The 17,320-nt window shown below is 45.4% G+C and overlaps 1 protein-coding gene across 1 annotated transcript in view; it reads right to left on the bottom strand.

The window, feature by feature from the left end:
- grm3 (glutamate receptor, metabotropic 3) overlaps nt 1-11,315 on the bottom strand; it is a 32,229-nt gene extending 20,914 nt beyond the window's left edge. Inside the window, 3 exon segments of the mRNA XM_076993396.1 lie at nt 2,086-2,780; nt 4,198-4,413; nt 11,168-11,315. Of these exon segments, the coding sequence (XP_076849511.1) occupies nt 2,086-2,541 (456 nt within the window). The 5' untranslated portion in view covers nt 2,542-2,780; nt 4,198-4,413; nt 11,168-11,315.
- Between the last annotated feature and the right edge of the window lie 6,005 nt (nt 11,316-17,320).

The raw sequence follows: 17,320 nt of genomic DNA, 5'->3' as shown, positions 1-17,320 counted from the left end.
GAAAATGTCTTAATAAACATACTTTGCCCTACAACTAGGTACAGATGATTGATAATTAAATCTATTTGTTATCATTAGATTGAATATCATTTTATATAGACTTGTAGTGTGCACTACTGCATAAATTCTTTAATAACCCTTGCACCTCCTACAGTTACATGGCACCTAACCAGTAAGATGCTCTTTCATTCCTTTACATGGTGTGTAAAAATAATTGCTGTGCTTCCTGAGGAGCAGAGATATGGTGTAGGAGATACGGTGTAGAAGATATGGAGTAGGAGATATGGTGTAGGAGATATGGTGAAGGAGATATGGTGTAGAAGATATGGAGTAGGAGATATGGTGAAGGAGATATAGTGAAGGTGATATGGTGTAGGAGATATGGTGAAGGAGATATAGTGTAGGTGATATGATGAAAGACATATAGTGTAAGAGATATGGTGAAGGAGATATGGTGTAGAAGATATGGTGTAGGTTTATAAATGGTGTAGGAGATATGGTGTATGAGATATGGTGAAGGACATATGGTGTAGGCGATATGGTGAAGGAGATACGGTGTAGGAGATACGGTGTAGGAGATACAGTGTAGGAGATATGGTGAAGGACATATGGTTTGGGAGATATGGTGAAGGAGATATGGTGTAGGAGATATGGTGTAGGAGATATAGTGTAGGAGATACGGTGAAGCAGATATGGTGAAGGAGATATAGTGTAGGAGATATGGTGAAGTATATATGGTGAAGGAGATATGGTGTAGGAGATATAGTGTAGGAGATACGGTGAAGCAGATATGGTGAAGGAGATATGGTGTAGGAGATATAGTGTCGGAGATACGGTGAAGCAGATATGGTGAAGGAGATATGGTGTAGGAGATATGGTGTAGGAGATACGGTGTAGGAGATATGGTGAAGCAGATATGGTGAAGGAGATATAGTGTCGGAGATACGGTGAAGCAGATATGGTGAAGGAGATATGGTGTAGGAGATATAGTGTCGGAGATACGGTGAAGCAGATATGGTGAAGGAGATACGGTGTAGGAGATATGGTGTAGGAGATACGGTGTAGGAGATATGGTGAAGGAGATATGGTGAAGGAGATACGGTGTAGGAGATATAGTGTCGGAGATACGGTGAAGCAGATATGGTGAAGGAGATACGGTGTAGGAGACTGCACAGCCAGCAGAGGGAATGAGCAGTAGGAGCAGAGGGAGGAATCAACAGTGACTAATTGTTGTCGATGAGAAGAGAGTGACTGGTAACAATGGTTATCTAACAAGAGGCCACAGTGAGGTCAGAGTCCTTCTCACTTCTCCAGAAATAAACAGCCATATCTGTGACAGAATAGACAAGAACAGACGCTTGAAGAGCAAGACAGAGAGGAGTAGAGAGAGAGAGAGACAGGGAGAGAGACAGGGAGAGAGGGAGGGAGAGAGGGAGGGAGAGAGAGAGGGAGAGAGACAGGGAGTTTAGAAAAAGACTATGAGATTATGGATCCTGGAACTGACAGGGAAAACTGGCTTTTGTGGAGTCCCAGATGGAGGAGGTTATGTATGTAAAACTATGCAAATTCTCCAGCTCTGTTACCAGTGCCACAAGAAAGCAGCGACACGCAAAGCACTCTCGATGGCACAGGCACACTGCTAATCCAGGAGTGCGGGACTAGGGGCCTGCAGCCCGGGCCTGCTTGCGCTTAAATGGCCAGGCCTGGATGAGGGGCGGTGCCCACTTTCTCTCTCCTCAATGGTGCTCTTTAAATAATAGATCAGGTACTCTGAAGCTGGACAGTAGCAAGGTCTCCGCACTGTTGTCCTCCACTGTGTCCTCCACTGTGTCCTCCACTGTGTCCTCCACTGTGTCCTCCACTGTGTCCTCCGAGGGCGGTTCTGCTTTCAGACATAAACTCATACTGCAGCCAGTAATATTTTGGTAACACCATGTACAAAAATGATCATCTCTAACACAGAGAAAGACCTCCAGGTCTGGCTGGTTAATGGTGACGGTGATGAATACACGGTGTGTTCATGTTTGGTAGGCATGAGTCACCAGTGCCTTTGTGGCTGCACATGTGCAGTAGACCCGTGCTGACCTGTATGGAGACGCTGCTGTAGGAGCCCCCGATGACGCCCGCAATGGCCAGCGGCGTGTCCTCCTGCAGCGCGTATGAGCCATCAGGGCAGATGAACTCGGTGTCGTCCACCTTTGTCAGCGAGGCTCGCACAAACTCTAGCGCCTGTTCCAGCGCGTAGGTGTCCCGGGAGCACGTGTCCAGGATGTGCACCCCCAACCGCACGCCCGGCAGCAGGCCATCGTCGCCGTTGATCTGGTCGATGGCGAAGAGCATGGCCTCCAGCCTCTGGATGCCCCGGTCCTCGTTGATGCGGCCGCATTCGTCCATGCCCAGGCCCTTCTCGTGGATGGGAAAGAGACCCCCCAGCACCAGGTCCCCGTCGATCTTGATCTCACGCCGGGGCGAGTCTCCGCCGGACAGCAGCGCACCGGCTCCCAGCAGCATCAGCAGTACAGCACGGACGGTGGAGGGCATGGTGTAATGTTGGAGTGAGGGGACGGTTTAGCGCTTGGTGGCGGAGAGAGAGCGTGAGGGGTCAGAGGTTGAGGAGAGAGAGCGTGAGGGGTCAGAGGTGGAGGAGAGAGAGCGTGAGGGGTCAGAGGTGGAGGAGAGAGAGTGTGAGGGGTCAGAGGTGGAGAAGAGCCATGAAGGAGAAACTGGGAGGTCCGTCCGATCACACATGAGGAAGCACTGATACCGAGTCAACGTACCACCTGCAGGAACACAGAGAGGGGGAGATTGGAAAACATCATGGATCTGAAGTAAGAAACAAGACACAAAAATTGTCATTAGGACAATAAAATCTGGTGTCTTCTCCCTTCTTGGTGTTTTCTGATGCACATGTAATCGATGAGTTTGAGCTGAAATGTATTCCTCGGAAAACCTTTGAAAATAAGATAAACACACACACACACACACACACACACACACACACACACACACACACTGCAGATTTACTCTCACTCACCAGTATCCCTGTGAACAGACATGTCAGAACAGATATGCAAGGAAGAAGAAACACACAAACGTAAATCAATAAATACACATAAATACTTCGGTCTCTGACCGAAGGCAAAAATGCTACACTAAGGGTGAAAATGTCCTACAATTGAACACAAACTGTTGTTGCTAAGGTGAACAAAAGTGTATACCTGACGTCTATTTTGTATCTTTCTAGCATGTGTATATGAGTATTTCTGTTGTGTACTGCTAAACAACCTCACAACCACCACATCAGCCGCTACACTAGAACAGCTTTCCACTGCCATCTCTAAAAATGTCATCGCATCTTTTCTCACCACTCCAAGGGAAGCGTCACATGTTGTCATGTCCACCCAGCAAACCTCTGCTGCTGAAAAAATACACCATGGCATTGCAGCAGGATGTTGTGCAAATGATATCAGTCCATGTGGCACCTCCAACAGCAAATGACTTTCGTGAAATCTTAAGACCATCAAAGCCATCGGAACCATATCTGTCTCAATGTGCCTATGTCCATTTCTGGAAAATTGAAAATGCTGAAAATGTGATTTAAACATCTACGTTTTCACATATATACTGGTTCCTCCTCCTGTTAATTCAGAAACACTTTGCTTGCAGAGTTGATGAAGGACCTCTGTCCGAAACGTCCAGTTTCTCGGGAAACTTTGTGTACTTTACAATTTTTTCTTTCTCTACGTATCTTCCCTAACTACACTGCACTTACTTACCTCAAGTCTTCTTCAAATTATATATATATATATATATATATATATAATTTGCTTCGACATTGGTGAACAAATCAGTTATTAGGAGGTTTTTATATGACTCAGTATCATTCTCTATTATGTAAAGCTGCATTAATAGCTTTTCGGATATCATATTTCATTTATATTTAATTGTTCCAAACGATCTGGTCTTCTAATTGACTGTAATCTGGGCTCTCTGTCACACCTCTGGTGAGGAGACGCCAGCCCTCTCACATGTGTGGCTGGCTAAGCCCATGTTCTGATCTCACTGCTTGGCTCTGACTCCTCTGTCGTGTTTCCTCTCCCTCAGTCCTGGGTGGATGAGACATTTTTCACACCCTGTGCAAAGTCAGACTGGTTTCCAGCAGGGGCGCAGTGCGTATCCACTGGTTATCACACGTACCCAGTGATGCTATCTCTCCCTGCCGCACAGCACAGGAGTCGCCGGGCCGAATCTGGTGATGGCACCTCAACAGCGGCTGGACTTGTTATCTTTCTGTGCTGAAAATGGGCCTGCCAGCCCCAGACTCCAGCAGGGCAGCTCACGTTGGCCCAGTGCCATGTGTGCGCCAGCTCTTCTTCACGCCTGTTCTTCTACGCTGTCCGGAGAGATCAGCGGCTACAAGACGGAAGGTTGAGAACTTTCACTTTGGTGACAGAAACTTGGACGGCTGAAGAGTTACTGTTTTAGCACACTGGGGTGGCGGAAGTCATGGAGAGGGAGAGGAATTAGTGCATTTTCTTTGCCGCCAAAACTGTCCAGGACACATAAAAAAGGTCTAGAATTGTTGGTTAAAGAGCCTTTTCTTGGGAATCCTTCTATTCACGCTGATCTACAGAGGGCTTATGTTCAAAGCGGTCAGGACACACTGAATTGACTCTCTGAAGAGAATAAAACATGTCAGTCAAGCTATGCTGTTCAGACCTCGGATCAAAAGACATTTATAGAAAAGATAAGAAATGCAGCAGCACTGTGGCTCCAGCACACTATGCACACTGAGGTTAGCAGAGTCTAGTAATAAAAAAAAACTGCTAATCCATCAGACCCACATTCATGTCAGTTTCCCAAACTGTAGTTTAGACTAACTTTTGCTCTAGCGTATCTTTAAGCAGTTCCCCTTGGCTAATCGTGTTAATTAGCTTAGTGGGGTAGGTACAGGGCTTTTTTTGGGTACAGAGAGGCCCAGAAATTAATTGGATTTTATTTGTAGGCAGTTTCTTAACAGTATACTTAAATCAAACAGTCAGCTCACAAAATCAATTCCAAACTCAAGTAGCAAACAAATCCCCTAGGCATGCCTTCTTCTCATAGCAATGATGCTTCCTGCAAACCTGTGTTACCTTCAAGATAACATTTATTATAGTAAAAACAATCCTTGGGGATTTGAAGTACAGGAAATTATTATTTTTGTTATTATTATTATTATTATTGTCCATTGTTGTTGTTGTCTTAGTGATCATTGCAAAAAATTTTTTTAATTTTGAAATGATTATTTTTGTTATTATTATTATTATTATTATTATTATTATTATTGTCCATTGTTGTTGTTGTCTTTAGTGATCATTGCAAAAAATATTTTTAAAATTTTGAATAGTTTTATTTTGTAAGCGGTACATCATTACATATATATGTACTATACAATAACATTCTAATGCACATCCTATAATATTGTCATGCAGCCCTACCACAGAGACTACAGCCCCAGAATGCATGGCATCGCCCCACTCGTTCCTCCTCCCCAAAGTAATTACCTGTGTCTTTCACCTGTGTCTAATTATGACCTGTTTTTAAGCAGTTCCAAACATCTACTCCCCGCGAAGTATCACCTATTTTCATGGACAGCATACGAGCGTTTGTGTCTTCCTGGTTCCCTGTATGTTCCGACTTGTTTTGTGTGCTGTTGTGTTCTCGATGTTGGATTTGCCCCTCTGTATCTATGCCTGGTTTGTGCTGCCTATGATTTACCCTGACCTGGAGTGTAGTGACGCCCAGCTTGGAGTGTGGACTTCTCCCTGTGGCCCTAGTAATTCCTGGGTTCTTCTCTCCAATAAACCTCATCAGTTTACACCCGTCTGCATTCGTCTGTTTCACATCATGTACCCAACGTCATAAATATACATACACATACACATTTTCCTTTAGTATTTTTGGAGTTTCTTGTGTGTGTGTGTGTGTGTGTGTGTGCATGTGAGTGAGGGATGGAGAGAGAGAGAGAGAGAGAGAGAGAGAGAGAGAGAGAGAGAGAGAGAGAGAGAGAGAGAGAGAGAGAGAGAGAGAGAGAGGTTTGGAGGTTTAGAAGTTCCCCCTTTTGTGCCATGAGACACTTTGCTAGCTTTGAGGCATGGGGCCCCTTTCCATGCATACACACACACACACACACACACACACACACACACACACAAACACAGTAGCTCATGCTGTAACTGGTAGCCATACCAGTCCTGGATGTCATTTGCTTCACAAAATATCCCAAGAGCAATGAAGCTTCTAACTGATTCTAAGACTCCACTGTGTTACCTAAACTACTGAAATGGTAAACATAAGAACATACACATCATACCTCAGCCCTGCAGAGGCTGGCTGGGGATGAAATTGAGGCACAGTCAGAGCTGGGAAGCAGTTTGTCTCCCTTTAGAACAGTTGAGGGACTCAATTAAATATTAACACAACATGCCTTACAGTACTAAGGCCATTGATCCATAAACAGGACACAGAGGCAGAGAACAAGACCGAAAAGTTCACTCACAGCAAAATTGCAGGGTCTAGTTAGGACATGAACATGAGCCGAACTGTTGAGGTTAGCCTCTTACGAGCCATGAAAGCAGCTTATGCTGAGCTGGAGAATGGAGCTGAGGGGAAGAGTTGTTCATATGTGTGGAAACATTCAACAGTTATAAAAAAGCACTGGAGCATTGGGGAGGGACAGACGCTTAAGATGTGACGGTGTGTTTGTATACTGTTGTGTTTTAATGAGACGAACACACTGATGTGGCTGAATGCATGTAAAAAATCCACACAGGCAAACAATCATTATACATGTTACCAGTGATGGTGATAAACCTGGTAAACCAGGTAAACCATGGTAATGGTAAAAACCTGGTAACCTAGTTACAGTACATGACATTATGGTACATGATGGTGAGTATGGCTTACAGGAAGCAGTAGCCTACATCTTGATAATATCACTAGTTTGACAACACTAAACAACGCATGAGCAGTCTTGAACAGCCCTGCTCATCTCAGGTGCCTCAACTGACTGCTGTAGAGGACACGCAGTCCTACTTGTTGTTCAGCAGTCATACCAGTAATCCCAGTCACTGGACTGGAGTGGTCTGATTGGAAAGGCATTCATCTCAGTGTTTACGAAGCAGTGCATATCACCTTCTGTCAAAACCAGTGCTTTGACTGCATTGGGCTTCGGCACCTTGCCGTGAGCTGAAAGCCCTTTCATCACATTACGAGGGTTGAATCCTCACCGTGCCGTAGCTGCCTGACCACTTCAGTCAAAAAAGCGAAAAGCCCAAATGAAATTCAACTGGATATGAAACTCCAGCGCGCACTGTCCACTGTCCAAAGGTGCATCGGGAGGGGAGAGGAAATGTCACACAGCACAGGGACACTTGAGCAAGGCATATTGAGCGTGTAAAAAGCTTATGCATCCTTTAAAGCAGCCATCGTGCAGAGGGGAGAATGTGAAGCTTCTCTGTGCAAAACAGACCCTCCACTCCCCTCTCCACACCCCCCACACCCCTTCCTCCACACACCCGCCCTCTCCAACTACAAAGCTGAAATGCTTTTCTTTGCTCAGAAATGGATTTGCTCAACAGCGAATGGGGCTGACAAACTGCTGAAGCCTCTTCACACTCCTGTTTGTGCACGCCCACAGAGAGACGCGCAGAGAGACGCGCAGAAAGACACGCAGAGAGACACGCAGAGATGCGCAGAGAGATACGCAGAGAGACACACAGAGAGACGTGCAAAGGCGCGCAGAGACACGCAGAGAGACACACAGAGACGCGCAGAAACACACAGACACACAGAGAGACACGCAGAGAGACACACAGAGACGTGCAGAGACACACAGACACGCAGAGAGACATGCAGAGAGACACACAGAGACGCGCAGAGACACACAGACACGCAGAGAGACATGCAGAGAGACACGCAGAGACACGCAGCGACGCGCAGAGAGACACACAGAGAGACGCGCAGAGAGACGCGCAGAGAGACACGCAGAGAGACACGCAGAGACGCGCAGAGAGACGCGCAGAGAGACACGCAGAGAGACGCGCAGAGAGACGCGCACCAGCACGGCTTTTTGTTGATGTGACACAAGATTTGTGCAGCTCTCTCTCTTGTTGGGCTGGAATTTTAAGAGGCCAGTTGGTGGAATTATTTTAAGAATTATTTAAATACATACAGTGGATGAATGTACAGGTGGAAGTTGTGTTCCCTGCTTGACTGCCATATATATATGTTTGTTTGTATATATATATATATATATATATATATATATATATATATATATATATATATATATATATATATATAGAGAGAGAGAGAGAAGAGAGAGAGAGAGAGAGAGAGATGTAGAGATGTGCAACTTGTACAGGTATCTTGTACAGGTATTCAAGATTATAGTTTATAGGTTTCTAGACAAACACTGTGTCGAATGTAGGACCTTCAGGTTTGAATATATCTACATATATACACTGTATATAATGCACAATTTTCTCTCCATATTAATGAACAGGAGATGAATCATTTGCAAAGTGATGGGGCCTCAGAAAACATGACTAAGGTAGAACTCGTATCACATCTCCATCAGAAGGAGCCACGCAGTCTACTGAAGGTGTGCACCCTCGGCTCAGAACACGTGCGTAGGAGGAAGAAAATCTCTTGCCTTCTGAAAGCAGAGAGCAGTGTTTCAGGGGTATGAAGACTCCGACACGCAGGCCTTACATGAGCGCGAAAACAAGCTGCAGTCGAGCATGTCAACATGCCATTATACATTTCATTTGTCTATAGTTTCTTCTTGGCTCCGTGTGTTGTGTACATTATTATGCTATTTCTCCTGTTCTCCGCTTGTGTGAGTCATGGCCAGCCTATAGCTGTCAGGAGGCCCAGCAGTACTGGTGTGTAAACCCCTGCACGCGCTCTGCTGCAGAGCGGAAGGTTTGCAGGTCTTATTTACATGCACTACGCAGACGAGTCTCTTGAATGGCTAATGATTATAGCACAGCTTTTCACCGCCTCATTTTTGCCGATATCAACGCTGAGCCGAGCAGCACAATCCCAAAATCCATCTCATAGTACAAGGCCGTCCAGTGGTGAACACACACAATTCCAAATGTAAAACACGCTTATTACAGTAAGGGAGACCCTGCGGATTTGTGCACATTCATATATTATTACGCGGTCTAGAACACATGAAAGTGTACAATTTTATATAGTGAACAGTTGAGTTATAGCCCAGCCTTACTTTATTGTCAAGAAGGCAATAACGCGCTGGCGCGCACGCGCGCACGCAGAGTGGGAGAGGGAGTTCGGCTCCGTTCGAGGCGACTACTAACACCTTCAGCTGATATGCAGACACTTTTCTGACTTCACACTGTACTGCCTGTACTGCGCGCACACACATAAATCATACCGACTGCTGTTGTGTAATTTATACATCATACCACACCACAATATCATGGGCAGCGAATGTAGGAACCGAGTCGTCTCTGGTTGTTACACCTTTAAACCTGAACCGAAAACTGTCATATTGTATATTGTTTATTAGTTTTGCGCATTTCTGAAGATGTTACCCAGACATACAAACGAGAAGGAATGACAGATCGCATATGATTATGAAGGCAGGGTTTGCATCTTGTTTGTGTCTGTAATTTAGTGACCGCATGAAGGTGTTTGTGCCATTCAAGCAGGGCCGGAGTGGGCCTCTTTTTCAGCCCGGGAGTTTCATGCCCAAATCCGGCCAAAATAATTTTCCCCTCCCAATCGGCCCAAACTAGAGATTGACATGAGCTGGCCCATCGGGAATCCTCCCGAATCTCCCGATTAGCCACTCCGGCTCTGCATTCAAGTCAGCTATCATTCAACTCAAGTGCGCCGCGAGTGTGAAGAAATACTCTTTCTTCCCTCCCGTGTATGTGTTTTACCTCTCAACTCAAGAAAACATAGCGGCAGCACCATGTAACAACGATATTAGAATTCTACGCAGGTGCTGGACGTGATAAATTATGTACCAACGCGTCTTCCTCTAATATTTTACAGAATTACGGGCAGCTCTCGCAACAAATTCGCCTTACAGCTGGTGAAACCACTGCACATGAGAGAAGTCACTAAGGAAGCGCACCAAACGAGCAGATCCCACGGCTACCACATCGAGGCGTGTACTGGCCGGCAGATCCCATCAAACGAGTTTTAGAAATGTCCTTTTAGTGAGTACTCCGCATCGCTCCCCACGTACCAGTACAGAACAGGCTATGCTTCTTAACGTTACATCTGTAAAGAATGTAAGTTGATTGCCTTCTTTTCTTAGGTAGGCCATTTTCTGATGTTTTGCAATGAATCCTCTAGGGAAAATAAAAATGCTATTTGTCAATTAGTCATTCAGTCTTATTCGATTGTGGGATTATAATCACTATATTGCAGTAAGTACGACCTGCGTATTACATGAAGTCTTACCATGTACCAATAAAGTACGTTTGTACTTTTGTGACAACATCTTTAAAGTTTGGCATCAGAGCGTAATCATCAATTCGATGTAAACGACTCAAATCTTAATCGCTTATGTACGGTACGTGGCAAATTCTCGTAGTCTGAGAAAGTATGAGACGATGCAGAGACAACCTGTCTGCGTTAGACAAGCATGCATGACATCTGCGCACACACATCATCGCTCCTACTCGGGGAGATTCTTTGGTTGCTTTGGCAACAGTAATTAGTTGGCGGTAACGAGAAGACTGCGCAGCGTAAAGTTTCTCTGATAGTTCAAGCACTCGGGAAGTGTCCCTTGGTTACTGCCCGTGTTACTGCACAGTGTCATGCATCCTAGTCTTTAACGTCACCGCTGACTCCTTTAGAAATGATCGGGTATTGTTAACAGATGAAACAGTTCAGAAGTAGACTTCATAAAGACATATAATATTTCAAAAATCCTAATCTTCCAACCGTTGATTGAGTAATTGCCTATTAACTGTTCTAAAGCATAATCTTTGAATGTCATTTCTTTAGAGTAGAATACAAAAATACAACAACAACAATAAGAATATCAACCACAACAATAATAATGATGATGGCGAAGAAGAAGAAAATAGAAGAAGAAAAAGGAAATAAAAGGGAGACAAATTCACTTACTGCACCTTACCCGGATATTCTGATGCATATCCTGCATTTTCAAATCCTGCGTATTTACGCTGAAGTGTTATAGTGTTATAGCGATAACTCCACTTCTGTCGGTCCAAACGCAGGGAGCGCAGTGGAGAACCTGTCACAGCCCTACACGAGCTTCAGACAGGCAGAGAGAGAGAGGGAGAGAGAAGAGAGAGAGAGAGAGAGGGAGAGGGAGAGAGGGAGAGAGAGAGGGGGGGGGGAGAGAGAGGGAGAAAGAGAGAGGAGAGAGAGAGAGAGAGAGAGAGAGAGAGAGAGATGTTGCTGTAGTTGAAAAAAGAAAACACGTCTGGCATTGAGGAGGCAGCCTCGCCTTAGGATGCTTCTGTATCCTAGCAACAAAAATTGATCTTGTGAGGATACATTTTTAATCAGCTGTAGAGAAAAAACTTGCTTGAACTCACCTACAACAGTTTAAACAAGAAAGACCCTGTGCTTTGTTATGTGTAACATTCTTGTTATTGTTATGTGGAAAATAAAGAGAAAAAAATACATTTCACCTGCAAAATATAGGCTACATTCTATGTTGACTTTCGACTGCGTATAACTACTGACCAACTGCAAACAATATACTGAAATATGAGTGTTTTTGCCTGAGATATCCTTTCCTTGTACAGGTGCTGCATGTGTATGAGAACATATGTGGTTTAAAAAACTATCATGGGTAAGTGTGCTATGTATGTAAATATGTATTGTGTAATACATTATAAGTTATGGTCTTTGATATAAAATAAAACACAAATTTGGTGCTGATATTGAAATTTTTGAGAAATGAAAAATGTCTAGAGCTATAAGCAAATTCCAGATCTAAACAATTTCTAGGTTCAATGTTGTTACACTGAAGGTTTGGGAGATAAATGATACCAAACAGAACCTGTGTTCATCGTAAAGGGCCTCAGCTCCTGTTGTCCAACATGGGACCATGTTTAGCCCTATCAAAGCCATGCAGATGTCATCACCAACAACCTCCCACGTTCCCTGTGAGTGTGTCTAACACTGCGTCAGTGTGAGTCGCGTGGCGGGGTGGAAGAGTCATCTGCCTAATTTGGCCATTTTCATGAATGAAAATGAATTTCTGGGCCGGTCTGTGTTTCAGTGTGTATTAACTCCTCCTCCCTTGTGTAACTGGTGCATCGCCTCACATAGGATTAGGATTAGGGTTAACCCTCACCTTAACCCTAACCCTAACCCTCACCCGTGCAGTGGATGTTGGCCTCGTCTCTGAGGTGAAGAGCCGACTTGCAGAACGTTGTTAAGATGCGCGTGCTTAAACCTGCAGGTCGTCTTCAGTGGGCTGTGATTGGACGGAGGAAACATGCATGTGTGCGGGATCATGAACACCTGCTATTGCTCCTGCTCAACCATCTGAGAAATTCAAAATGTTCATGGAAGGAAAAAAATGGCAATAACTGATTCTCTATTAATGAGATGAGACTTTACATGGCTGCTGGGGTGTGAGGAGAATTTGGAAATGTGATTTCTAATTTATTTACGATTAGAAACCAAAGGCTCATGTGTACGTGTTTCGTTAGCTGCTTCACATGCATGGCATGGTGTTGATGCACTAGTGTTCGTCCACGCAATGAATCACGCTGCATACATCAAAGGCATGTAAGGGGATAAAAATGTGTCAGACACACACACCCACACACGTTCACCCAGGTGTTTACATGTGTCCACCATCTCACCTCTCTTGGACGTGCAGTGTGCAAGGCAACATGTATCCTCACAGCGTCACACAGAGGTGGAGGTAAGACGTTCACAGCCTGGACTAGGGTGGGGTCTGAGCTGCTGTGATAGGTCACAGCCTGGACTAGGGTGGGGTCTGGGGTGCTGTGATAGCTCACAGCCTGGATTGGGTGGGGTCTGGGGTGCTGTGATAGGTCACAGCCTGGGCTAGGGTGGGGTCTGGGGTGCTGTGAAAGCTCACAGCCTGGACTAGGGTGGGGTCTGGGGTGCTGTGATAGGTCACAGCCTGGGCTAGGGTGGGGTCTGGGGTGCTGTGATAGGTCACAGCCTGGGCTAGGGTGGGGTCTGGGGTGCTGTGATAGTGACCTAATACTGTCTGCTTTAGATGTGTAGTCCAGAATGAGGTAAGAGACAGTAGGCAGCATTTATTAAACCTGTACTGTGCCTGCCTCAAAAACAATGAGACTGGAAAGGAATTGTTTCAGACCCCCACGAGGGGTCTTCTGGATTTCTCTCTCTCTCTCTCTCTCTGTCTGTCTCTCTCTCTCTGTGTTGTTCTCTTTCTCATTCTCTATCCTCCAGACATTATAGATAATCCAGTAGGCCTTTTACAGCTATGAGACTTACAAATGTGCCTGTTCTATTGCATAGGAATGTTTGCTGTTGTGAATGAACAGTGACTTCCAGATGTAGGGCATTTGTGAGGAGCTTACTAATGTGAATTATTTAATCTCTCTGTCACCATTTAAAATCCCTGTGGAGGAATATCAGGCCCTTCTGTTGTGAGTCATTGCAGAGGTTTCTAGAAAGGCATGTCAGGCTTGTACAAAGTGATTTGTGTGCAGTTACATTGGTCTCAGATAGAAGCTGTCTGGGTTCACACAACTCTCTGTCTGTCTTTTATTCCCCCCCCCCCCCCCCCCCCCCCCCCCCCCCCACCTTCCCTGTTGTTTTGAACAGAACTATTGGCTATGGCATAAGCAACATACTGACACTGGACAATTTTGCATATTGAGTATCTCGGCAGTACTAAGTAAGCAGCGGATATAGGCTACTCAATCCTCTTGACCCTCTTTCCCTCCGTGTGACTCCCAGGGAGTGTTATGATCTGCAAGTCCACTGGAGATGGTTCTCAGTCTGGTTTCTGAGAGGCTGCTGGATTAGTGTTCTGATGGACGGTTCTTGGGCTCCTCCGCCACTCACCCTGGGACTCAGAAGAAAGGCGTCTTTGTGCGTCCGCATGCATGTATGCTGGACAGAAGTGCTTTGTTTGGTCCGAAGCCCCACTCCCAGAGCAAGGCCTTTTGTATGGCTGACTCTCCGTAGGATCCAGCCGAGCTGTCAGAGATGGAAAGGATGGCGAGAGTGGAGAGACAGGGAAGACAAATGCAAAGGAATGGGAAAAGAGGAGACAGAGATAGGAATGGAGGGAAGTGAGAGAGAGAGAGAGAGAGAGTAAGAGAGAGAGCGAGAGAGAGAGAGAGAGAGAGAGGAGAGAGAGAGAGAGGAAATAAATGTAAAGAAACAGGATAATGCTTCTACATTTGTACACAAGTCTCCTTTGCGTATTTTTTTATGTGTGTGTGTGTGTGTGTGTGTGTGTGTGTGTGTGTGTGTGTGTGTGTGTGTGTGTGTGTGTGATTGTGTGTGTGATTGTTGGTGTGTGGGGGGGGGGATGATAGAGAAAGAAAGAGAGAGTTTAACACTTCCCCCTCATAGGATGAGTCCATCTGCTGTTCCCTCTGTAGACAAGCAGAGCCCAAATGTTTAACCGAGCGACTGAATCTGAGTATTAATATTATCAGTGCCTCACTTGTCATTAGTGCAACAGCAACCATGTACCAATGATTGATTATGGTGTAGTGGATACACAGTTATGCATCCAGTACCCCATCACTACACTAAACCTTTCTGAAATTTTCATGAAGCTTGTAAATATTACTTTTCTTTAATGAAACATACAATTTGGGTGCAAGCCTCGTGTTTGCATACTCTCAAATACACAGATCAGCATTTTTAAAACACACCTTGAGCAGTATTGAAAGCACCTGTGACTTCCTTGCCAATAAATCTGCCTTGTGTGTATTTCTAGTAAATTATTACCATTGGTCTGCCTTTATAATCTGTTTACTAGCCATTGTGTTCTTACTGGCTGACTCGGTACTCATGGGAAGGAGAGACCAGTTCCTGAGTGTTGGTGGTCTGCTCTACAGAACAGGAGCAGGGTCTACTAGACTGACATGGACAGAAGCCCAAGACACAGCCGGCATGTCACAACAGCTTTTTTAGTCAACATGATTGATTTGCCTTTTAGAATAAAAATAAAATACTGCACATGCTTGTGGTTCACATTTTGCTGCGTTGTGTTCAGATGGATGGTGTCTTATTAGGGGGGTCATGGACTCTTTGCTATATAAGTGTCAATGAAGTTACACACACACACACACATACACACAAACAATCACATACAGGAATGCACGCACACACACACACACACACACACACACACACACACACACACACACACACACACACACACACACACCTTGTATGCTGTGCTCTACTGTATCCTCTAGGGCTAGTGAAAGTGCAGTGTCATATGTTAGTTGTTTGTATGGACAGAGTGTGTCTGCAGGGCTGGACAGTAATTAGTCCTGGTAACACAAGCATGGGTGCCAGATTGAGGCAGAAAAAGCCACATCCCCAGGAGCTCATGCTTCTGGACATCACCAGGTCCCATTTCTAATGAAAGAAAGCCATGGTTTGCTTTGCAGTAACGTTTTTATATTTGAGATTTGTGGTTTTCCGTTAGCCGATGCTGCTGGGTTTTAATCCTGTGTGTAGTCACTACGTGTGCTATATCACTTTAAATACATGTCAACTTGCATTTAGTGAAGGGAAATGTGAAATGTGTTTCCATTGCTTACTCTAGTATCCCATTGTAAATTCCATAAATGGGAAAATAATAGTTTACATTCTAGCGTGAAAGTTGTAAACAGGAAAACGTGCAGCCCAGAGCTTGAACTGCATAGCGGTGAGAAATCCTTTCAATTAGAGAACCTGATGATTCAGCAATGAACCTTTAACGAAGGTAATTTCACAATTTGTCAGAATGATGCAAGGACATGGAACCTCATTGCTATAAGATTGGACATGTGGACATGTATCACAATCATGAGCTTTTCCCCTATACTGTCAATTCTGATAAACCAAAATTCCTTGTTTTTACCTACAAAGCCCAGAATGTGGCCACGTACCTATGGAACAATGTATGAAAGGGCTACAAAACAGGTGTATATGTCTTTAGGCAGCCAATCAAATGGAATGGTCCAGGCTGTGTAGTGTCCTCACTAACTGGGTGTCTGCTTGACTGAGGGTGATTCAGCTTTGGGGAAGTGGAGCAGTGTGTGCAGCCTGACAACGCGTCAATGGGACACGTCAACGGGACGCATCAACGGGACGCATCAACGGGACACATCAACGGGACGTGTCAACAGGATGCAATCGCTCTAGGCTGAACAGAACATGTGCGGAGACGCGTGTCCAGTTGATGTGATCCATTGATGTGGCTCATTTACGTGGCCTGCGAACATGTCCCGTTGACGTGGCCCATTGACATGGCATGTTATCGTGGGCAGCGAGTGTAGCACGTTGATGTGTCCCGTTGACGTGGCCCTTTCATTTGTCCCGTTGACGTGGCCCTTTGATGTGTCCTGTTGACGTGTCCCGTTGATGTGGCCGTTTGATGTGTCCATTTGATGTGTCCCATTGACGTGGCCCTTTCATTTGTCTCGTTAACGTGTCCCTTTGATGTGTCCTGTTGATGTGTCCCGTTGACGTGTCCCATTGATGTGGCCCGTGAGCGTGTCCCGCTAACCAGCACTTCCACTGTTCATTAGCGATTGACCACAGGAGTCCTGCTCATTGAACATTAACAGCAGCATTCTGAATTATTGATTCATCAGGCCTACTGATACAGCAGCTGTTCCAGACTTCAGTACAGCTGGAGGGGTAGTTGTGCCCGGGTGGTGGGGCTGATTAGGTGAGAAGGGGGAGGTGGTGGCTGTGGGGTAGTTGTGCCCATGTGGTGGGGCTGATTGGGTGGGAGAGGGGAGGTGGTGGCTGTGGGGTAGTTGTGCCCATGTGGTGGGGCTGATTGGGTGGGAGGGGGGAGGTGGGGGCTGTGGGGTAGTTGTGCCCGGGTACGGTGGTGTTGCTGGAGCTTTTGCTGCAGTGTCCTTATGGCCCCCTGGGCATTGAGACAGGATGGATGTTTATATAGTGTTTATATAGTGAAAATAAAAGAGTGTCATGGTTAGGAAATCTGATACGCATATGAGCCAAATTGCACGCCATAGTTCCACACCACGGTCTGATATGCACCAAATTGCTCTCCGTAGTTACACGTCATGGTCTGATATGAGTCAATTCGCTCACCGTA

This window comes from Brachyhypopomus gauderio, chromosome 2, assembly GCF_052324685.1.
Source record: "Brachyhypopomus gauderio isolate BG-103 chromosome 2, BGAUD_0.2, whole genome shotgun sequence".
NCBI lineage: Eukaryota > Metazoa > Chordata > Actinopteri > Gymnotiformes > Hypopomidae > Brachyhypopomus > Brachyhypopomus gauderio.
Note: the sequence above shows the minus strand (reverse complement) of the source record. Positions and strands in the feature narration are given on the sequence as shown.